Genomic DNA, 25,015 nt, shown 5'->3' with positions numbered 1-25,015 from the left:
TAACAGAAATAGGTAGAAAAAAAAATATGTGGAAAACAGAATAGTTCTGTTTATGTACAATTAGTCTCCAATTAGAAAAACGAATGAAGTCCTGAATTTGACATGTCATATACAGCTTAGGAAATAGTAAAAAAACCCCAACCAACTCAAAACACAGAAAACCAGAGATTTAAAATGAAAAACAGTGGTTTGAGAGGCCCCAATAAATTATTTAAGGCGATTTCACATTAAAAGCTTGAATTTTGTGTAGGAACTTGACTATCTAAGATGATTCATTTTTGATTGTAATGAAAACACAGGAATTTTGCTAATGAAATTTTCAGAAGACTGAAAAAAATGAAGGACAGTTGAAAAACATTCAGCTATTTATTTTGATATCAAAATCATCTGATCTCTCAAGACTTGAAGATCTAGAAAGCATCCAATCATTTTAAAACACTGTAACACTTTCTCAGGACAAATACATCAAGTTAGAACAAGACTGAGAGTACCATCAATGCTTCTCAGAACATGACTATTTTTTCATGTTTACAGAAATTAAAATTTTGTAATTTTGCTTTTAACTCCAAACCTAGAATTCCAAGCCTAAACATAGAGCTAATATAAGGTATACAAAGGAAAATGGTATTTCCCAAATATTCAAATGTGACAATTTACTCTCCAAAAGATCAAACTATTCTGTGCTCCATAAACAAACAGGCCTTTATCACGAGAGTAGATATTGGATAGTATTCATATAGACGAGAAATAGATCTCTAAAACTACAAGAAATGTTGAACAATTGTACTTTAAATATCAGCATAAGAAGGACAGGAAATGCTTGGTACATTTCAAGTACTGAGAGTACGAAAGCTGACAACTAGATTACAATAGGCTAACTGAAAAAAACAGATAAACCCAAATCTGACTCTTGTTTAATATTTTGGTTGGAAGATTTTGCTTTCACTACTAGATAATGTTTATTTTCAAATATATGTTCCACTCAATCTGTCATGCTTCCTTTGTGAGGCACATTTTTTAATGAAGACAGAGAAGAATGGCAAGAATTCAACTTAACATTCAGAAGCAAAATTCATCATACAGCCTTACATTAAAGAGATTCCCATTTCTCCATAGTAAGTAACATTCAAGGTTGTATTTTACTTTTTCCTGAGCCAGCATATTCCCTTATTTTGCAAGGATATACTGGAGAAACATATTTTGCCACGCTTAGGAGGGCAAAAATCATGGACCTACAAGTAGTGTTATAAATGAAAGGCATACTAGATTTTCTCCAGTTGTTTTAGGTTTATGTGGCAAAGTTTTGGTGGCAGGGGTTAGTGCTAGAGGTGCTCTCTATGACAAGGTACCAAGGGATGCTGAGCTCATCATCAACACTGGTGGTGTCTCAGTGATAACCTATTTTAAAACTATGCTGCAACCAGAGTGAGAAAAACATGGTAGAGACAGTCCTGCAGACACCAAGGTCAGTGAAGAAGGCGTGAGTGGAGGTGCTTCAAACGCCAGAACAGATTCTAGGTAGCCTGTGGAAAAGACCACGGTGAAGCAGGTTGCTCCCCTGCAGGCCAGGAAGGACCACACCAGAGCAGATACATACACTGCAGTCTGTGCAGAAACCCACACAGAAGCAGTTTCTTGGACAGGATGGAGTCCCATGGAAGACCCCTGAGGAGCAGTATTGTTCCTGAAGGACAATACGCCATGGAAAGCACATGCACTGGACCAGTTCTTGAAGAAGAACTTCACAACTTGCCTGGTGGGAAGGACACACATTGTAACAATTTATGGTGGAGCCATGGAAAAGACCCAGGCTGGAGAAGGGGAAAAATGTGAAGAGAGTGGGGCAGCAAAGACACAGAGTCACAAACTGACCAGTTTCATTCTTCACCTCCTTGCACTGCTCATTGGAGGGGATGTAGAAAAGTGAGGAATGAGGAAGAGAAGTTAAGCCTGGGAAAAACAAGGTGAGGAAAGAAGGTGTATTTACTTCCCACTATTCTACTTTGTTCTGTTTTGTTTTTTTTTTAATTAAATTTAGCAATAAAATAAATTCATTTTCCCCAAAATTGAATGTGGTTTCCCATGACAGTAATTGGTAAGCCATCACATTGCTCTCTTCTTCACCTACAAATCTTTTCATCTTATTTTCTCTCCCTGTCTTCCTAGAGAGGGAGAGTGAGAGTGAGAGCAGCTTGGTGGGAACCTGGCAGCCAGCAAAGGTTAATCCATCATTCCTGTTTTGAATGCGGAAGTATTGTTGTCTTCCTCAGAAACTTTTAACTCAGGAGATGTTTTGCAGTTGTTCAGGAATTTAGGGATCTTGAAAATCTCAGGTTTTAACCTCTAAGCTGTAATGCTTACAACTCAATTTAAGCTTTAAAAATTGTATCAGGATGTAGTCCTGCTTTAGGAATGGTACTCCCTAATTCAGTGCCCCCACTGAGACTCTCCAAAACCACACACTTCTCTCTTTCACTGCCCCCTGCCCCTGTTTTCCCCACCCCATGTGGTGGGATGGACTTGAGGACTGGAGGCACAAAAGCCAAGATCATGAGTTCAGATAAGAACAACTTACTGGTAGCAGCAGTGAGATAAGAAAATAAACAATAACAGCACAATATTAAAAACAAAAGAATATAAAATCAAGTGATTTATGTTCAAAAATGCTCATTGAGAACCCTGCTACAATGAACAATTCAGATGGCTCCCCCTCTGTCACATTTTTTCAACTGGAAGGAATACTTTTCTCTGAGAGAGAGAGCATGAGAAAGAGAGTCCCTGAGTCCCTTTCCCCCAACCCCGGCAATGAGTGAGGTCACATCAAATAACATTAAGGTCCTTCCTTGGCTAGGCCACCTCCCAGCTATTGCAAAAATCCAAACCTAGCCTAGCTGAAACCAGGAGAGGTGAATACCTGAACCATGTATATCTAAACATTTGGAAACTTTGCTAGCAGAGTTAACATGATTACAAAGTCTGTTTAGATTCAGCATATATGAAAAACAATAATACAAAGTAGAAAAAAAATTAATAACTTATTTAAAGAAGAAACTACAAAATATTTTTCTTGTGAAGTTCATACAGTAACAGATTCCACATGCATGATCCCTCAAAGAGCATGTCTTTATGACATAAATAGTGTAAGAGATAAGCAGGACTAATCAAGCTAGAGACACACAATGCCAGTGTAGCTATTCAGTTTCCATTACAGAAATGCATATTTAAAACTTGTTGAATAACTGTTAAAAAGTCCACTGTGCCATATAATTATTACTAAATACCCACTGATTTAAATATTTGTCTTTTATGTATTTTTTGTGCTTTTATTTTTAACTTTTATTATTTAGAGTATCACCAAGAGAAAAAAAGACAACTAAGGCAGACCACCTCTGCTTCAGCTTTTCCTAGTCATTTAAACTGTCTTTATATCACTCATAGCCAGATATACATTTAGAATATAATATATTCCTACTTAAACTGAACTCTGATTGATCCTAAACCAAAGGCATAATCAATCAGTATTTCAGTGTACATCTGCCAGATTAGCCACCAATGCTTAAACCACTTTGTCTATTGATCTTCTCCCAAATGCCATGCAATGAAATGGAGCTAACAGTTCTTGGTTCTCTGTTCCTTACACAGACAGATCCCAGTCTTACAGAAAAGTGAAATAAATGGACCTGTACCAGGAAAGCTTTAATTGTGTCTATATACTCCATAATCTGGACCTGCACTAAAATGACTGAGAATCAATCACCAATACATGATTACTGGTCTGTTTGCTTGCTTCAGAAAAAGAACAGCAGTCAAAGTACTTTACTTGAAGCAAGCAGAGCTAGGTACTTAACAAGCTAATAACAAACAAGACACAAATATTTTCCACAGCTCACTACACAGATTTTAGCAATTAACATCAAAGGAATAAACTATTCAGAGTAATTGAGATGGATTCATACAAAGTTTCTATTTAAAATATCCTCTAGTAACTGAAGAAAAGTGTTTATAGTTATCATTCTAAGCTAGTAAACTTACACACACACATATACACAGTTAATGGAATCCACAGGCTACTGATGTGGCACTTTATCAAATTTAGCTGTAATGAAAGATAAATATTACAGGCAATTCACACTTCATGAAAGGATAAAAGTGTCAGTGTATAGGTACCAGTTTTACTGCAGGCCATAATCAGCAAGTAAACGAAAGTGCAAATGTCTAAAAAGTTTATAGCCCTCTATGAACGCCTCATCGTGTCAGGTATTGATTTAGGTTTCCAGAGGACTTTGCTGGTGCTAAACAACGTGAGTGTCTGTGAACTTAAAGAACATGTTTTACCTCTGCAAATTCCATGTGTTACTTCTTACCACTTCTAGTTGTCTCAGACTAAATTTTAAGATGCTCCCATTGCTTTAATATAAGGAAATAGAATAAATTGTTCCTTACACAACTATTTTCTTCTTAAACAGAGGGCAGTCCAGAGTGAATGTTTCATATTCTCCTCCTTCTCCGCAAATATGGACTCCATATTTCTCAGAGAGCTATCACAAAAGAGAAATTGAAACATGTAAGCATTACACTAAAGAAGTTTATTAAACATATATTGCTGAAAAATCTCAAAAACAGTACATACTCGTTGCTGGCTGGGGTTAAACCACAACATGTACTTTCTAAAAGACTACATATTACAAGGCTGGAAAAACTCAAACATCATACAGTCAGGCCTTGATTTCTTTGTATGCCTACTGCAGTGATTAAAAATTACCAGCGTGTTATATTTTAAGTAGAACTGGCATAGTAACATTTAGATGAACAAATTGATTCCTAGTTCTTCTTTCTCAGTGGCCATGAAAGGTTGTTCAGACTTTCATACTTGTCTTTCTTTAGCATATCTATTTCACCTGTAGGAGAAACTTTTACTGTGAGTCAACACAAGAAGTAGCACTTCACACAGAAGTATACAATGAACACATTTTTTTGACAACAGATTCAGAAACTGTATTCTATGTTTTGGTAAATATTCTTTCAAAAAAAAATCTAACAAAACAAATGAGAATTTTCTAAGTCAAAAGCAAAAACTTAAAACAAAATCTAAAGAGAAGCATGTTGTTTCTTTTATAAATTGCACTTAATATACTTTCTAAAACAACATATAGTTATGAATATTCCTGAAGATCTGGATACCTCACTTAAACATATAACTAGATAAACTGAAACATTCAAAATAGGAGACATGACTATCTTAATTCCTGCTTTACAAAGGGGCAGCTGTGGAGCATGAACCAAAGTTCTTTTGTGGGAGTAAGGAGTGCATAACTGCTAAGTAGCTCACTGTGCCACTGTTTCAATGTACTGTATTGATAGATAGTAATCAAGCACCAGATCTGAGCATGGGGACACCCTCTCCTTGTCTGCAGGAGAAATTCATATCCTCAGCAGCAGATTAGATCAGCTTCCAAAGTGTCACTGTCACAGTGATTCAAGCCAAGCCCTGTCCAAGTTAACATTAAACAAACACCAACATTTTGCTTTAAGAGACTCATAAGAACTTGAACTGTAGTCCTCAACTCCATTGCAAACACCAACATTACTTTTGGAAACACTTATTTAACCCCTTTATGCCTTTCCATAGAGGAACAGAAGCCCATCCATAATGCTTCTGCAGTTGAAGCAGAAATACAGTTCTCCAGAACATCAGAGGGCTAGAAAGCCTATCTGGAGGCTAGAAGATAATTCCAAATCTGGTGTTTCTTTTGAGGCAAACAAGACTGGGTTATTTATACATCATAGATTACATTTTTTACATTGTTACCAGAATATTTGTGTAGCAAGTTTATTACACATATTCAAATGATATTGTATTTTTATTGTTGAAGCTGAACATAGTTCATGTTACTTTTCAGTTCTCTTTCAAAGCTTTTTATTTAAAAACTTCTAAGAGTGTTTATAACTTCAGTTACTTAAACCAAAGGCCTGAATCATCTTCAGCAGTTATTATACAGAAAAGGAAAATGCTCTTAGAAAACAATAACTCAGTAGTTCCCTATGTGAATATTTAGTTGTCTGGTGCTGTAAAATCTTAATCTCTTTAGGAACATATATGAAGCATTTCTAAGTATCTTGTTATGAGAGTTATTTTTAATTTTTCCTTTCAGATTTTCTTTCAAAGAAAAGGAGCAAAAGAGAACCTTTAATCAAGTACTCATTAAAAAATTACACTCCTGACATAAAAAGAACTCCATCTGTCAACAATGGCAACAAGGTTTCTATAGGACAAATACATCAGGAATAATTAATGTTGATGCAACAAGAATGGACAACCTATAAAACAGTTAGTCAAAACCTTTTATTCTTACTCTATTTGAAAAACAAACAAACAAACAAACAATCCTAAAGAAAGCGATTAAAAAATTGAAAGAGAGAAAACCAGGAAAGATCTAACTGTAACCTTTCCACAGTGAATACATGGAGTGACTGTTTACAAATCACTTTCAAAATCGGTAGCTCTGTATGTAAACAGTATCTAGAATAATTATTGGCAATTAACATTGAATACTCAGAAGATGTAATACTATTTCCTGTCTTTGTTGTGAGAAGTTCTCATTTTCAATGTCACTGGCTTCAACATCATTCTTGACACCAATTACACAAGGTGCTAAAGGGCCTTCAGTTCTCACAAATGTCAAAAGGACCAAAATATATTTAGCAGCTCATAGAACAGATCCTTAACATTCATTTAACAAAGTCAGCAATATTTTTTAAATGTCACCAACAGCATGAGAATTTTGTCTATCAATCATTTAGAATATCAACATTATTTGAAGACTGATTATTTGGGTTTGGAAATTGGATGCTACAATAATAATAATATAACAGCATAGACTCTAAATTTTATGAGTGCCAAATCTGCCTTCTAGTTGAGATGAGCCAGAAAACTGCAAATGTACAAATCAAACATAACTAATTACAAGTAATGCAAGTCCACTTCAAACTCCAAAATAAATCTATGATGAAACCATCTTCTAGACTACACAAAGTTTATCTTCAGTACACAATGAAATATTAACAAGTACAATGAGTACATATAAATGAGACACATATAAATGACCAGTCCAAACATTACCTGAAGAACTGTCTCTTCCTATCTTGGGAATGAAACACATGGATTAAAGCTTCCTTCTTTAACTTTCATAATCAAAGATAAATATTTGAATTCAAGTCCTTCCTTTTTCAAGTAAAGACTTTGTTCCCAGACAGAAATTGTAAGACCTAAACTCTCATATTTACAGAAATGCTCTTTACATCAAGATGTTCTCATCAACTTTTGAAGCAAACATACAAATAAACATTTTGCTATTGCCTACTGGCAAAGCCAGAATTACAGACAAATATAACCATAATGTCCATTTGCAATTCTATTAACAAATTCAAAGGAGAGTGGGGTCACAACGTGAGACATAAGTTGACAGAAAATTCTTTAGTGTAGAAAGCAGAGATTCTTATTACAGAGAAAACATTGGGACATTAAAGCAATTTAATGATTTAGCAATTATCTAGCAACCACTCCCCAGAAATTAACCGAAGACTTATCTATTAGAAAAAATCAATAATTCAAAAACTTTCCTTTCTACAATGCCCATGTCCTGAACAAGTAATATTCACCCCTGCTAAAAGTATGGGTGGCAGATCATCATTGCACTCTTAAGCTCAACATTCTGTATATAACGTGCAAAAAATTGCAAAAAGTTTTTCCCACTCACTAGTCCTACATTTTTCTGCTGCTACTGCAGAAAAAACACCTCATCTTTATGTCAGTAATTATTGTAATTTCTTGGTACATATAAATGAATGTAAATCAGACGACTGAAAATTTAGGTGATAATATATTTTTGAAGTCAAATAACTGAGTGGAGGAAATCAGGGCTGGGTTTATTTGTTGTGGATTTTTTCTAATCAATACTCTTATAATGCCTCAACCTGAGATTTTTTCCTAAAAACTAGTTCATGTTTATTTCTTATATGTCCAAAAGACAAATTCTAAAAGGTGCATTATAGTAATACAAGTTAATTTTGGTCTCATTGACTGCTCCTTAAGATAAATGTTTAGTACCAAAAAAACCCAAAAGAGTAAGAAGTGAGTTCTATTTCCAGATCTGTAGCACCAGAGAATTTGAACTTTATGAATACATGCTAAAAGTAAAAGATACTCCCTACAAATCCCGAATTACTCAACAAATGTAATACTTTGTGGCTCTTTATCAAAGACATTGGCATTTTTCTGGGCACTGAAATCATTCAGATATAAAGTGATTTTCAACAAAATTGAAGAACATAGATAACATTACTTAATTAATTCCAAACAGAACTGCAAAAATTCTCACAAGCTTGCACATCACACTAGGAAAAATGCTGTCATTAAATATCCTGCACCTAGCTGTATAAACAACAGTAAAGTAACATCAGATGTCAACACAGAACTCAAAAAACAAAAGAGGAAAAAACTATATTAGCAAAAAACCACAACAAGCAAAACAAATTTACTGCAACACTTAAAGTTATTGATTAGATAATTGAATACAAATCAAAGATCACAGGTATATAAATCCATGGCAGTTTTGGACACGTGCAGTGTTAAACATTAAATTATTATGGTGTTTTATATGGTATGGTCAGAATATTAAATTTTATCTCTCCTTACTGGAAACTGTGAACTCCTTGTTTTCACATTCTGTCTGCCAGAATTTCTGATGCTGAAGACTTGCAAAAGAGTATTTTTCACATCATAAGTCTTTTTCTTCAGTTTATAGTTAATGATTTGGTTTTATTAGGCCTTAAAGCCAACTAAGTAAAAAAAATGTATTTGTACTGGCTTTGACTTTCATAGCATGCATATGCACAAGCAACAGCCAAATGAACAAATAATCAGTTGTGCAGTCTTCCCTACAATGGTCTGACAAGCATTGCAAGCAGTGTCAGAATGCCCCATTTGTACACTTTAAGCTAGGCAGTGATTGCTCTGTTGTTGTAGCAATAAAAGATAAAACCTTTAAGTGGGGGTTTTGAGAAGTGTTAAACCATGACAGTAATAATTTCAGTGAAACTGAGTAAGTAAGAATTACTTTAATTAAGACATCAAACACGATGAATATATGTAATTCACAAAAAATACTTGGTACTTTTGGATTTCATAGTTTATTATTTTCTTTTAAAAATGAATGATGGTGAAATCAAATGCAGAAGAATACTTCTTATTAGAACAATTAAAATTGTAATACTTGCTGCTACAGTTTTAAAGAAATCAAGATTGCTGATTCAACTGAGGTGAGTAGTTACCCAGCTGCAATCCCACTGAGGCTGTAACCTGAATTTTGATTACAGAAGCTTTCTGTGAATGCAAAATGTTGAGATGATTTAAAGAAATAAGTGAGACAAGTCTTCCAAAAAAAGATAATGAATGGGATTGTATACCAACTGGTTTACCTAACAGAAGGCAAGGGAAGAGGAAGGGAAGATTTCTGGGCAGATTCTCCTGGTCTGAAGCAACAAGTTTCAAGAACAGACCAACAGCATCTTTTCAAGTAAGGTTATTTGAATGTAATGGACCTTAATTATTCCTTTCCAGCTTTTCCAAGTAGCGTTTACCTATCTTCTCCTTTCCATGTAAATTACTGAAAAAATGTAGTTAAGATTTAAGATATAATTGCTATGTAACTCTATCTTTCAGTAGCAAAGAGAGTTTTAAGTTCTGGTTAGTTTTTCTTTCTCTTCTGCAAGTTTGCCATACCTTTAACTGTTCCAAAACAAGCTACTTATGAAGCCAGGCTGACCAGTAAATACCCAGATTAACAATGAAAAGTATTACATCACTTTGTGGACATTTAGACAGCCTACACTGAAAGTTACATCAAGACCCTTTAAATAGACATGCAATCATTGTGGGTATCTAACAGGCTCAAGGACAAGGAATTGTGGTAAATGTCCTGGGGTGACTTTATGATACTAGTATCCCCAATCGTCTGGTTTATGTTATATATTAAGTTCTGCACCTTTAAGACTGGCTTTGAAAGCAAAAGAAAAAGAAGAAGCGCGCAGTTTGTGTTAAAGAAAAACATCACTCCCACACATCCCGCTCCTGGACTGTGGTGTCTGCAGCACGGACAGACAGCGGGACAGAGCTTCTCTCTGGCTTTTAGTTAGTTCTAGCTAGCTGAGGCAGAGGAGTTCCCTGGACCTTTGTTTTTTTTTTCCCAATTTTCTTGGATCTGTGCAAGCCTGCTCTGGACTGAACACCCAGCCAAACCCCGGGAGCTCACGCCTGTGGCCCACCGGGGCCTGGGCCTTGGCACTTTCCAGCGCCGGAGGGACTGATAAGAACCTGAGCGAGCCGAGCTACACCACATGAAAAGGACTTTTTCTTCCTAGATTTGCCATCCCATCGAACAGCAAGAGGTTTTATTATTTAATATTACTCAATTTCTGTTAAATAAACAGCTTTTTCCACTTCTCTCCAAGGAATTTTTTTTTTTTTTTTTCCCCGGACCAGTTGGTGGGGAGGGGCATTTCCCTGGGGAAATCCCCATTTGGAGTTTTCCTTCCTAATTTGCCCTAAACTAGGACAGTAAACTAGCATTGTCACAGACAATACATGAAAACATACTTTCAGAACTCTAATTCTTAAAGTTTACTTAGCTTGATGTTTGATGCTTCTACATCAAACTTGACGAAGCCTCAAGTACAAAATCTGGTCCTCTTTCTTTTCCCTTGTTGAATGATTTTTCTTTAAATAAATCTACTAGCTCTCCCAACAAGCATTATCCTGGTTTGAGGACACACAATCCTTTGCACAGAATTAAATACACCTCAGGAACAGACCTCTTATTCCATTTTATAAAGGCCCTACTGTATGCAGGTTAATTGTGTAAATGGTAGGAAACCTGCAAATAGGAATCCTTGGGGAAGTTTTGTATCACCTATGATTTTGTCACTACCATTTCTTTCTGTGAAAGTCTCTAACTTACAATTAAGTTACAATTTACTTACATAACTTACAATTATGGATTTACCATATTGATATTCCAGTTAGTGTTCCTGCAATAGAGGGGTTTCATGCCTTTAGTTTGTTTTAAAGATGGTGACGCCAGATGGTGAACTATGTCAAAAAAATATGTTTTTCATACGAAAAGTGCTTAGCAAAGGCTTATACTCTGTGTACAAAGCTAAATTTTGGGTTAACACCTAATCCATGAAAGTAATTTTTATTAAGTTAATTTTACTGAATTTCTGCCTGTGTTTCTTTTTAACTGCAAGTTTAACTATATGAATATTCTTTAAGTTATACTCACCTCCAAAAGAATAGGTTCCATTTCACCTAGAGTTTTTCCTAGATGTTTGTCTGGGTCTAAACCTGCAAAAAAACCCAAAAATGTAAAAATATTTCTTACAAAGTACTCTTATGACATCAGGAAATGATCTTGTTTTTTTCTTTCTTTTAAAAATAATATTACGTCTCCCTTAGAAACTCCACATTATCTAACATAATTACTAGCCTAAAGAAAATAAACTGAGTCAGAATTTTCCCTAATCTTTGGGCAAATATTTTCCAGGTTTACGGAAAAACAAAGCTAGTTACCATTTCACTACATGTCAAGTGGGAAAGCTTTCCCTTTCTTAGAAATTTCACTAACCAGTGAAGTAAAGACACGGGTCCATGGCAATAAAAATACTACAAGGATTTAAGTCAGAAGTTACCTTTGTAGATACCTACTAAATTAAAATACAATTTAAATTTTTTTATAGTTCCTGCAGCTGGAAGGGACACAGACTGTTTTACATAATGAAAAGTTCTTTTGCCAAATCACATTCTTTGTGTGTTTTAAGCACATATAAGATTAAAACCAATGGAGATACAAAGAAAACTCAGACTTACAGAATATATTGAATGTTGAACCTTTTGATCCATCACAAAATATTCTGTATGATGTCTACATTTTGATTTATTTTTCTTTGTAAAAATGTAATCCCTATTAACACTTGATAGCTGCTCTAGCTTGTTCCTCTGTATTCTGATTTCAACTTCTTGACTTTTTGAGTTTGGCCAGCTAATGGCAGGTAATAGTCACTTCTCAAAATAAATCAAGTAACTGGCAAAAATGAGTAGTGAGACAAAATAATCCAGGAACAACTGTTTCAAAAGCTGACATCTTCAAGTAAATAAATATGCTAGCTGGATTCGATACAAAGTGGTAAAAAGGTCTTACCATATGAAGCAAATAAGAAAAAACAAAATGATAACTCCTGAGACTGAAGGAACACTGAGATTTTTTCAGTTATCACATTTTTTACTACTCTTAATTATTGTGGTTTGGGCATCTTTTTGTACTGATACAATACTTGTCTATTTTTTCTTGCTCTACTGCTTTATACAGTAATAGGTATCATTAAAGAACTGCCACCAAAATCACTCCATTCAGAAGCAATTTCTAAAATATGTACCTTGCAAAGCACTTTAGATTGTTGATGATGAAAGCTGTTACATAAATGTACAATACACTATTATATAAAGCCATTGCTGAGTTAAAAGAGCTAATATATATCTTAATTTTTACAATCATGATCTTGGTATATTTAAATTCCTGTGAAACTAAAACAAGTTAGAGTGAATGAGATTTCAAAACACTAAGAAAGTTTTTAAATATTTCATTAAAGCACATCAAAAAACCCCTTACCATCTAGGGGAATACTTTTAAAATTGCTTAATAATTAAAGTTTAAAAAGACTGAGGTTTTTCCTCCCTCTATTCCTTTTTTGTATTGGTTTATTGCTTTTTATTAAGAGACTAAAAATGTGTGCTAGATATATGATGACAATTTATTCTTGAGGAAATAGTTTTGAAATTTTATTAATTCAATTTCAATAGTTCAAATGGTTCTGCTGGTCTCTTCCAACTTATATCAGGTTAGCATTCTGTCCTTGATTATAATGGGATAGATATTAGACCAAACAAGCAATTTCTCTTGATGTAAATGAATGAGTACTGCATTACAGTACCATTGCACACATTTGTATTAACACTCTTACTTTAATACAATTACTTTTCTAAGATAAGCAACCTCTCTCTCCTCGATAAAGTCAGATTGATTTCCTCTAAATTTAAACCAAGGGATACACTACAAACCTATGAGAAGGGAAAAAATTGTCAGAACCAGACACACTAACATATTACTTCTTTCACAATGTTCTCTTTGGTAATATGGACATATCTTCTGTTCTGTCCAGTAATGAATGCAAACCACTAATTTAAAAGAAACTATGATACAAATAGTTTATGAAATACAAATAAATTGCCTATGTATACACTATGGGTAAACTCTTCAGTAATATCCCACACCTACATGAAAATCTGTGAAGTGCAATGTACCCTTTGTGTTTCTCAGCAGAATTCTATTTTTGGACAGCTTGCATTTCTTTTGAAACATATTATTGTTTTTCATTTCCAATAGGTTTATATTGTGAGTGAACAGAGACTGTCTGGTAAAGGCATCAGAAACCAATGTAACTTTCAATTTGCAGAACCAGTAATCCACATCTCAAATCTCTACTGCCATGCATGCACAGATGAAGCTGTATGTCTGTTGCCACAGTTAGTATAATAAAGTATTTGGAACCATACAAAACAGTTTTTTTTAAATCTATACTTCTATTTGGTACACTTTTCTTTATTGATTCAGATTCTTAAAATGGCTTAGATTAACAAGAAGAACAATGTATTCTAAATTTGCAGCACAATTTTTTCCTCAATGGAACTAGCTGTGAAGAGAACTGAATGGATGGATAAACCAACAACAAGGTCCAAGGCCTGGATGACTCTATGTAGAATTAAAAAATTAATTAGGAAGGGAACTATAATTTCCAGGACTGACATCTATTTTATTTAACTTACATGTATCAATGGGAGGCAATTATAATTCAATTAAAATATTCACTTTTATTACTTCCCTGACTGACCTTGAAGTTAATGCCTGTTTTATTTAATTGCATCATCTATGAATAAATGTTAACCCTAGAATGTTATGGCCCATTATTTTCAATGCATTTTTAACTCCCCAACTGAACTACATCCATCAATTTATTATGTGCTGCCAAGAGAGCAAATGGGGGTTTATTTCCTTGAGATAGACTAGTACATATTGACCAAAACATCTCAAAAAATTTGATAATTCTGTTCTTAACAGTGCTTAATAAAAAAAAATAATTGTGCTTTCACCTCCAGTTTTTAGTTTAGTTTGACTGTAAAATCAGTAAGCAATAGCACAAATGGGATAATTACTTCAAAGTAATTTCTACTCCATCTTTAATTCTTGATAAATCCACTGACAAGAGCAGAACTCCTTTCTGCAGATATTAACAATGGTTGCAGAATGCTCTTATGCACAGCCACAAGACAAGTGTAGAGAACTGCAGCGATGTCAAGAGATTGGGGCAGAAATTCATGGCTTTGTCCTGTGGTGAAAAAACGAAAATTACTAAAAGGCATTTCACTACTGCTCAGATATGCAAAGGAACCATATTTTAAATGGTTCACTTTGTACATATGTATTAGTGAGAATATAGTGAGATGTAGAGCATGAAGCTCTCACTTCAGAGGTAACTACATAATATTACTTGCATTTATCCAGACCATTAGAAATCCAAGTTACATTTTCATGGCATTACATTCAGCTAAAAAAAATCCACATTCTAAAGCCTTATCTGACTAACAAGAACATGTTTTATAAATGTTCAGAATTTTAAAATCATCTGAATTCTTAAGAAAGTCTTTTAAAATAAAAAACCCTATTTTTACTTTGTAAAATTTCAAATAAAAATAAATCATAATTATCAGTTTTAAGTAATGGTGGTACATAAAGGTCTTCTGAAAGCTACATTGAACCAAATTCTAACCAACAATAGATGAACGCATTGTAAAAGAATCACTGTCACATACACATCAACAAAGTATGAATTAACCATTATCTGTTGATAATATAGGGAGAAAAAAACTTCAGTGTTTCCTGACTAATCAACCCTACAATTCAAAAACTTAATCCTGTTAATCAGTGACTTCTTCCATAAAATAAGGTTAAAACATATTTCCAAAATTGGTATTATCATATGCTTCTTGAAATACATATCCATAGAATTAGCATAGGCTTATGGAGAAAAAAAAAAGAACCTATTTTAATGTTACAGGAACATGAAGTTCTCTTTTTGTTCTGACTTCTTGAGAAGTAATATTGAGAAGAGTAGTAGCTGCAATCACTATGAATGTCAGGGACTGAGATTTAACTTCTGATGATGTAGGGCTGTATAATGGGCAATAAGGTTTCTGGAAAGATCCTAATCAGCTGCTCACCAAGAGTAGAATTACTTAGAATTTTGAATAAGAAAAAAGGCAATGAAAGACTTTGGTTTTCTGGAAGCAAAACTAGTTTCTTCTTTCTCAGTCTCTTTATCATAAAGAAAACAGAGTTAACAATAACATCACAGGACCTGTAGGGTAAAGAAATACATATAGAAAGGAAAAGAGTGTAAAGGATAAAGCAACCACCCATCTTAGAACTAGAACAGAGAAAATAGGACTGATTTTGAAGGTAAATTCCTCTATTTTAAATGTGGCTTTTTTCTTTCCCTAAGTAAACAATACAAAATCAGAGATTTTCAGATGATCAGGTACTATTCTTTACACAGTACAGAATACAGGAGAATGCTTCTAATAACACAAGAAAAGCCCTTACACAAGAGCATTAGCTGGTAACATAGCTTACTGTGTAGGAATGCAGGAATGTGTTATAACCTTCACCAACTAGAAGTGCACATGCTACACAGATATTTTTGAACTGTAAATCTATACCTTAAGTTGCCTTGAGGTAAATTATTCCTGTTGTCCTATTTAGCTTTCATTTCTATGAAGAGCTGGGAAGTGAACTTTTTGTCTGGCAGCATAACTTGACAGGTTCATTCTTAACTTCCTCAAAGCTTTCACACATGAAAGGCTGTGTTAACAATGGTGAACTGGATGGATTCCTTGGATTTCCTTTTCCAAAAAAATAAAAAAAAAAAATTTAAAAACTGCTTAACTTTTGTATAAAAGTAATAAAAACTACTGTATCTTTAGAAGATTTGAGAGGAATATACTTCTAATTTATTGTATAGAAGAGGAAAACTAATGTGACTTGATTATGCATCTACTTTTTTTTTTCTGGTATGTGATAATTTATCCAGTGTGGAATTATACAGGGATGGAACCTATAGACATGCTGCAGATATAGTAACTCTTTTCAAGCTAAGTGATACTAAGTGATAAAGTTATAAGACATTAGTCTCAAAGTGGTTTTAGCATATGTTTCCAGTGCAGTTCAATTGGGATCTCAGTTTATCTCTTGAACATTATTCAAGTGTGTTCTAAACTAGGTTAGTCTGATGTCATAAATTTTAGAATTCTGAGAGGTAAAAGGATCTAAATCAAGAGATTATCAGTAATCTCTTGTGATTTATTTTTTTAAACATCAAAGTCATTTGTGCTATAGTTAAATCTAGGATCCAAAGCAATTTAGATATGTCATTTCAAGAACAGAATCGTCAATAAATCTCTGAAGAAATTTTGTACCACTTTATCAGATAACAAGGCAGTATCTCCAATCAGATTATTTTACAGAATCACAGAATGGGTCAGGTTGGAAGTGACCACAGTGGGTCATGTGCTCCAACCTCCCTGCTCAAGCAGGGTCATCCTAGGGCACATAGCACAGGCTTGTGTCCAGATGCTTCTGGAGTATCTCCAGTGAGGGAGACTCCACAACCTCTATGGACAATCTGTTTCAGTGCTTGGTCACTCGCACAGTAAAGGATTTCTTCCTCATGTTCAGGTGGAACTTCCTGTGCATCAGTTTCTGGCTGTTGTCTCCTGTCCTACTGCTCAGTACCACTGAGAAGAGCCTGGATCCATTCTCTTTCTTCCCCCACTTCAGACACTTATACACTGAGATAAGTTAGTCATCTCAGTCATCTCTTCTTGAGGCTGAACAGGCCCAGCTCCATCAGCCTTTGCTTGTAAAAGAGATTTTCATATAGTTAAGATTATTTCTGCTTTTGACGTCTCTTACTAAGCTCTTTTTCTTCCACTATTTTTCAGCTCCAAGTTCTGACTATTCTTCTGTCTTTTTCACTATACCCACACTTCCCTGTTTCACTTAAAATGCCTAATAGTGTGCTCTTAGCCTGCTGCCTCCATTTGAATTTTCCTTTAGATGATGTGATCTCCCCAAATTGCAAAGTGATCTTTCCACTCTTAAGCCATCTCTCTCCTACTTTGTCTGCCTGTGACATCTCCTTGACAAGCACTCAGAAATGTCTGCTCCCAACTACTTTTCTGTTTTCAGCACGTTCTCTTACCCTTCCTTCCAACTCCTGTTATCTGTTATAACAACAACTTCCTTCCCATTTTCCAATGTATAGCTAAGAGTTAGAGAAGAGGGAATCATATTTCTCTCTAACTTGTTTCTAAACTGACTTGTGCAAAATCTCATTTCTTCTTTTTCTGTAACACACTTTATTTTCAAGCACTCCTTTATACATTATATATGCACTAAAATCTCTTTCTGAAACTTCTTACACTGGTAATAAAGTATCTGTCATTCATATACAAGCATCAAGGCAAGAACCATTCTAAATGCAAAGATTACTTTCTCATTTTGTTTTCCTAAACTTTCAACTATGATTCAAACTTTTTCTTTAAGTCCATTCCTAGTTATCTTTTCTCTTATTCATCTCTCTTGCATCACATCTTAAATGCCAAGCTAATTTATTTTGACTTCTATTTTCCAGTTTTCATTTTCTGTGTTGATCTTTTCATGTGTGAAACTTTTCTGTCAGGAAAAAAAAATGGTCTGAGATAAAATGGCTCTTCTGTTTTTATATGTGTTCCCAAATCTTTTCATGCAATGTCTGGTGAACAAACAGATGTGGTATCTCTTTTTTTTTTTTTTTTTATCATAAATAACATGAATTATGGAGATAAATGGGATGGTATACAAATATATTAGAGAACAAGCCTAGAGCAAAAGTGTCAAATGCTCTTAAACTCTAAAGAGCCAAGAAGAGTTTCAGAAGATTTGTTTGAAAATCCAGTGACACCACTATATGCTATGTAGGAAACAAGATTTAGAAGGGGGAAAAGGCTAATAAGAACATCTTTTCCAAATTACGTCATAGGTAGTTCCTCAAATTTATAATCTGAAAAAGCATTAAAACTAAATTGAATTAAAAATGATCATATGTATATACAAGATACTACTTTAACACTGCACAAAGACAATTTTTCTAATAAGTTTAAGGCTAGTTTTAGAGTACATTATCCCTTACAGAACAGACAGGCATTAAAATTTGACAGAAGTTGAAAAATAATATCAGTCATTTTATCTTTTACTTCAAATTATGATAAACAGAATAAGTTCAAAGATGAAGTGTTTAAAAAGCAGACGTGGCTCTTTGTGATATGTTTTAGTGGTTATAGTATATATATATACTGTATATAACTATTCAGTTAAAGGTAGGCACGATGACCTCAGTGTTCTTTTCCAACCTTAATGGTTCTATGATTCTAAGTGTTTTTCATATTAATAAAACAGAATGTTATTAAAAGCAGATGTTGTAAAGACTGTCACAGATTCTACTTCAGCTTCAGAGTCTGGTAGCTGCCCAAGGAAGAAAGCAATGAAATGATCACCTGTAAATAAGCTGAGCTAAGAATAATGCCAATGTTTAATTTACTGAGCAATAAGCAAGTAAACAATACTTACTATACAATATGTAAGAAATCAACTGGGATCTCATACTGATTTCATGTTATTCAATTCCTTCTGTTATGTTTGTGAATGGTCTGAGAACTTCTAAAAAATATTTGGAGGAAGCAAGTATCTTCCCCTGTGATGACAAGGTCCTTCAATTTCCTCAAAATTACATTAAAATTGGTCAGCACTAAAATCTAGACACACATTTTCAAAGAACACCGTTCCTCTCCATTACACAGATTATGTGCTCAGACAAAACTTACAACCACCAATTTTACTTCAGGATATGATCTGCCATTGCAGCCAACCCAATTTAGTAGTAAGTTTTCTATTGAAAGAGAGAGTTCTGTCCTCCATGCAGCTGTGGTCTCTACAGAGCAAGTTCCCTGCACCCACAAAAAAGCAGATCCTGCTGGATTACCTATATGCAGCCATAAAAACACTGGAGCCTTTACAGGGGCAGAAGCAAGCACAGACTTGTGGTTTAGAAGAGTCATCTAGAAGCTGGATGGAAAGATTGACCTTTTGGCAGCAACTTACTATTAGATCAGTTTATCTGTACTCTAAATTACACCCTTAGGAGCTTAGCCAGGAATTGTGTGGTGCTAGGTCTTTTTTAACATAGTTCTTTACAAGTAAATCTTACCTCTGTGAAAACTAATGGGAGTATGGCTATCAATTTCAGTTAGTCAGGATTTCACTTCTGTACACTAGAGGCATACAAATAAACAGTAACATAGACTCCTAGGTGGCTGGATTTAAATAATAGATTAATTATACTAATAAGCAATATTCTCTCTTTTTCAACTAAAAACTCATATACAAAACCATACACATCCCTCAACTATCAGGCTAGTGGATACCATGAATAGCAGGAGTATACCAATTCTCTAGACCATGGGAAGCAAGCAACAATATCTTCTCACACCTATGGAGGTTCAAGTTAAATATACTTTATATAATACAGACTGCTAATTTTAATGAAGATTAGGATTTCCTGACAGACAGGAGATGGCAATGGCTTCCTAAGGATTCATTACTCCATTGGGAAATAGCCTGGGTAAGTAATTAAGACCCATAGCACTAGAAAATTTAGGTTTCCACAGACCCAGTGATATCAACTTGACCCATGGCTGGGAATGTAGAATGTCTATAAGCACTTATAGCAGCTGGACCTGCAAGGTGAAGAATATAGTAATGAAATAGAAGAGCTTCACTTCATATGTAGGCTGATCAGCCCTGATTCTAAGTTTCAGACTTATTACTGTTCAACAGTTGAACAGTGCTATGCTATTATTTCTTTCCTGTGGTTCCCAAGAGCAGCTAAAAGTTAGAAACATAATTTAATCATTTAATCAGAGTTTTTATTTTTCAAAATAATGTTTCAATTATCTGATCTCATAACAACATGGGTTTTTTTCAAGTATTTAATTAAATAATTAAGGATTACTTTATAACCAAACTGGGAAGAAGCTGCAATGTATAAAGCAAATAAATGCATATTAATCCACAAAAAAGATAGGAATTTGAATTGATATTCTGATTTTGACTGAAATATTGAAGAAGCAATTCCACATAACCCCCCATTCTCAAGGCAACAGTGTGCACTTAGAAAACTTAGTATAAATGCTACTTTTGAAACTTCAAGAAAATCAAGAAACATTGTGGAAAAACTACTTGGACTGCATGACATAAAATCAACTTCAAGTATATTCTCATATATATGAGCAATGAAGTTTGTCATGTCTTAAAAAGTATAGAGGTGCTTAAGTTTTAGTATTAATACTTAACAAGATTTAGGTATAGTTAACTATGTAAGTAAACTAAAAGTAAATAAACTTGAGCACCAAGTTTTACTAAGGATCATACTGTAAGGAACTCAAAGACCCCTTCCAAGTATGTATTCCTTCCTCCTCCTTGCCTCATTTCCACATATGTATTACATCTTTCATGGCAGTGGAAACAATTTGCTTTATGAGGCAGAGTTAAGACCAATATATAAAGTTACCGAGGTTTAAAGTTGAATCTGTTATAGGCATATTCTGAAAATTAATAAGTATTACTTAATCTGTAAACACAACCAAAAAAGAAGGAGATCAAAAATGCATCTTCTTGTGCTATATTACACAACTGTTCTATTACACAGTACTACATTACAATGTGTCACATGAGCAATGGATATTACTGGAATTTCAGGCACACACATGTTAAAACCAGTCAGTAATATCTTCAATTTTAGCTGTTACTGTGTAACCTCGTTCTGAATTTCTGGATTTCCACTGAAGAGGGGTATATTTCAAAGATGAAAGTATGATATGTCATACAAGCATCTTGAGCAGCAAGAAAATGGCACTGCAGATAAATATTCAAAAGTAGCTTTTATACACATATATATAGTTCTCAGGTTTGCTGCTATATCATGGAATGCTTTTCTCTCATCATTAAAGCTTCTGAAATACACTCTAAAGGAAAGAAAGCTGATCTACTTATAGATCAACAGAAGGCATGTGAAAAAGGTTGCTAACAATACTTTTTTTGCATATAAGTGAGAGCAATTGGCATCCCATCTGGAAAACTATACTACTCTGAGATAGAAAACTCTTGCCACTGGCAAAGTTTATGGTATTAATTTGTAATGGTGGATTTAGGGAAATGTACTAAACTAATGCTCATTTACTTGCATAATTATGTGTTTTCTACATAAAACGACAGGCTTTTACCTTGTCAATACCAGCACTGAGTTAATGGAAAACAGGACAAGGCGGGTGTACAAGTATGCCAGTGCTGATGAATGTCAAGCTCGGGTTACAGATTTGCTTCTTGCATTAACATCTATACAATGTATCACCTAATGCATTACCCTTCAGACTCTTAAATCTGTTATTTTAAATATTTTCATTTCAGTTTAGCTTTGATTATTAATCTAAAAGGCAAAAAGTTAAACTGTATCTTATCTTCTTTGCCACTTGATATGTTAAACAGCCTTCATACCTTAAATCCACTTTAATAAGGCATGCAATTATTAAAGCATTACAGAATGGCCCCAGAGCACAAAAGCTCCATTAAATTTGCTTACATCTAATTACGTCTGCCTGAGGCAGGTGAGAAATTGATTCTGATAAGATCTTTCTTTTACCTGTAGCCAAAAAAATAAAAAGGAAAAATAACTCAGAGTGATTTTCTATCTAATTGCTATCTACAAGTATTTATGGTATTCGCTCTTCCAATGAATAGCCCACAAAGCACGCTTTGTGCATTTTAAGTTTTTTTAAGACTGTAGAATACAAAAGACATGCTTATCTTGCTTCAGGCATGACAGGTCATCAATGATGTCTATTTGGGAAACAGTTTTATCTATTATTTAAATCATACATTTTCTTTTAAAAAAAAATTCTGATGTGAAAACACACATGCTTTGTGGACTTTTTTTTTTCTTCATGCCAGTATAAGCAACAAACACATTCTATTTTATGGAAATATAACATAAATGTATAAATATACGTTACATGGCCCGAAAACAATAATTTTATAAACTTTTATCTTTTTTTTTTCCAATTTAAAACTAAGTTTTTTGTAGTAAAAAACATGGAATTCAATTCCTATATATTTGTAATTAACCTCCCAAAATTCAGGAAAATGGTAATAAATTACATTGCTTGTTACTTGTAAATGAATGAGGGCATGTGATATTTCTAATAATTCTAATCCTTCTCTCAGCCCTAGCAGATCCTACAGAACAACACAGCGAGACCATCACCGCAACAATTTAAAAACTAGCTAGTAACTATACCAGATAAAGAGGAATAAATAAAAAAAATTTTAAAAAATATTTTTTTTTTAAATTAAATTAACTCAACCAGTCTAAAGAGATTATAATTCAAATTTTGGTTAACAATGAAGAAGAAATTACTTTATTATAAAGCATTCTTTAAAAGAAAAAGAGATTAGGTATTTGATGGGAAAGTTGCCTAGGAAAACCAGCCATTGGACTTCTAATGAAAGATTATGCAACACTGTTTTCCAAATATGTATCTTTAACCACTGATGCCACTTTTATGATACAAACCACTGTTTGCTACAGTGGACCACAAATTTAAATTCAATCCCAAAAGAAAAGGTTCTTTGGTCACATTTTATGCTTAAAAACTCATTTACTACTCTGAAATAGAAAACCGCATAGAGGCCTGAAATGAATATATTGTGTTATTAACATGTTTATCACATGCTCCTTCAGCTTTTAGAGCACATCTTCCATAAGCCTTCTTATAAAACTCCATTTGACCTTACCTTTATATTCAAGCAATAAACAGGCTAACTTTCATATTGATTTGCTTCAAGTTTTATAACTTCATCTTATATAGCTGATAATGAAGAGATGTTGATTTTCTGGTATGCTAAGCAACTCCATGTTAAATACCAAGAAAAATTTTAGAGGCAATGATGAATTATTTCTGTTTGCTCTTATGATTTACCAACTCCAGGTCTGCTGTTACACAAAATATTTTGGCCTCATAATTGTTTCTTGTTTGATATTAACTTGATGTATTTCTATTAAAACTTTCACGGTTGCTTTATAATATTGTCTAGTCACCAGCCTGTATCATCCATAAATGACAATACTGTGAACTACTGAATTATACATGCGTCTTTACTGCAAATCGAAACTAAACCAGAACAAAAAAAATATGAGAGGAATTTAATGACTGTTAGGAAGAACTGCTTTCCAGCTTTTCACATCTCCTTTAAGAATGAATTGCATCCTGTTTAATTAATTATTTAGACATCATGACTGGTATTGAGCCATTTTTATAATTTTCTTGATATTAACGTTTCATATCCTAAAACATGCAAAAGAAGTTCTGATTTCCTATGTTATGTAGTGGATTTGTCCATGGAAAATTTCAGTAATCATTGTTGATCAGAATCTGAATACGTACCGAAAGCTGCCACTTTTATGATTATGGCTTGAACATTAGATGATATCATTTCTTTAAGCAGTATTTCCTGGTTCCAATGCCAGAGGTAAGCTAAAGGCTGAAGATTAAGCCTTCTGCACCTTAAAAAAAACCCACAAATTGGATAAGTATTATGCTTCTACACAGTATTATTAATTTAAATTTTATGAAAATTTATTTATTTTCTTATCCTGAAATATTTTTTCTTCTATAATTTCAATTACACCACTTTACTATTCATATATTTCATTAAAAGCATTAAGTATAATATATATATTTAAAAAAAAAATAGAAATAAACTTCTTCTGACCATAATTCGTCTACATAATATGCAACTCACTAAGGTAAACAGATCTGCACGGGAACATAAGTAAAGCCATAATAAAATGTGTTCCTAAACCTTTTGGGACATAAAGCAATTAGCACCTTAGGAAGTCATCACTTTTGTGAACACAGCTAAGGACAAAGTTACTGCTCTGTGATTAATGTGGCACATGTCACTAGTGCAACATGCTGAATTTGTTGCTGTGATTTGGATCAACACCCAAGGAAAACAATCATTCAGGGAAATATATACAGCTTGTGATACAAATTAACAACTTGTTACTGTAAAGTTAATAATTTGTTTTGATACATATCATATATAGACAGCATTTGATACACAGGATTTGATTGGTTATCATATTAATTAATCACTAATTTGCATTATTGATAGGTTATGTTTCTTTAAATTGTCAAGAATCATCAGTTGGTGAGTAAATGTGTAAGGTCTAGATCTGAAAAACTTAAACATTTAACTATGGCACTAGTTCAGAGCACTTAAGATTCACATTTATTTGTCAATTATCATGTTTTTTCTAATACATGGACTTTCTCACATATATGGGCATTCCTCCATACGTTAGATAGACCCATTAGTATGACTGTCAAGAATACATAGTTAAATGTATATTTAATGTTGACATGTAACTGCATAGGTAGCACTCATATAATCCGACTGGTTTTCTTATTACTTTGGTATGTTTTAACAGCGCAGTAAGTTTTGTAATAGAACCATTTAGCAGCTCTGAACGTAAAGTAGTTATTTAGGTACCTAACTTCACCTAAAAAATTACCTGAATTAACTGGGATGGCTCATATGAAACAACCTTATTGCAAGGGCTAAATCTACAAATCAATGTAAAGTATTTTACTACTGAGCAACCTTGGAAATAATCAGGCCTGTTTGAAATACTG

At 33.8% G+C, this 25,015-nt stretch overlaps 1 protein-coding gene across 1 annotated transcript in view; it reads right to left on the bottom strand.

The window, feature by feature from the left end:
* Positions 1 to 25,015, bottom strand: part of DPH6 (diphthamine biosynthesis 6) — a 196,570-nt gene that overhangs the window by 126,904 nt on the left and 44,651 nt on the right. Inside the window, exons 5-7 of the mRNA XM_014249736.2 lie at positions 23,762 to 23,880; positions 11,340 to 11,401; positions 4,444 to 4,538 (exon numbers count right to left, since the gene is read on the bottom strand). Of these exons, the coding sequence (XP_014105211.1) occupies positions 4,444 to 4,538; positions 11,340 to 11,401; positions 23,762 to 23,880 (276 nt within the window). The remainder of the gene's footprint in view (positions 1 to 4,443; positions 4,539 to 11,339; positions 11,402 to 23,761; positions 23,881 to 25,015) is intronic.

This window comes from Pseudopodoces humilis, chromosome 7, assembly GCF_049639895.1.
Source record: "Pseudopodoces humilis isolate 2021_Gansu_Grassland_sample_001 chromosome 7, ASM4963989v1, whole genome shotgun sequence".
NCBI lineage: Eukaryota > Metazoa > Chordata > Aves > Passeriformes > Paridae > Pseudopodoces > Pseudopodoces humilis.
The sequence above is the reverse complement of the archived record's forward strand: the minus strand, read 5'-3'. Positions and strand labels throughout refer to the sequence as shown.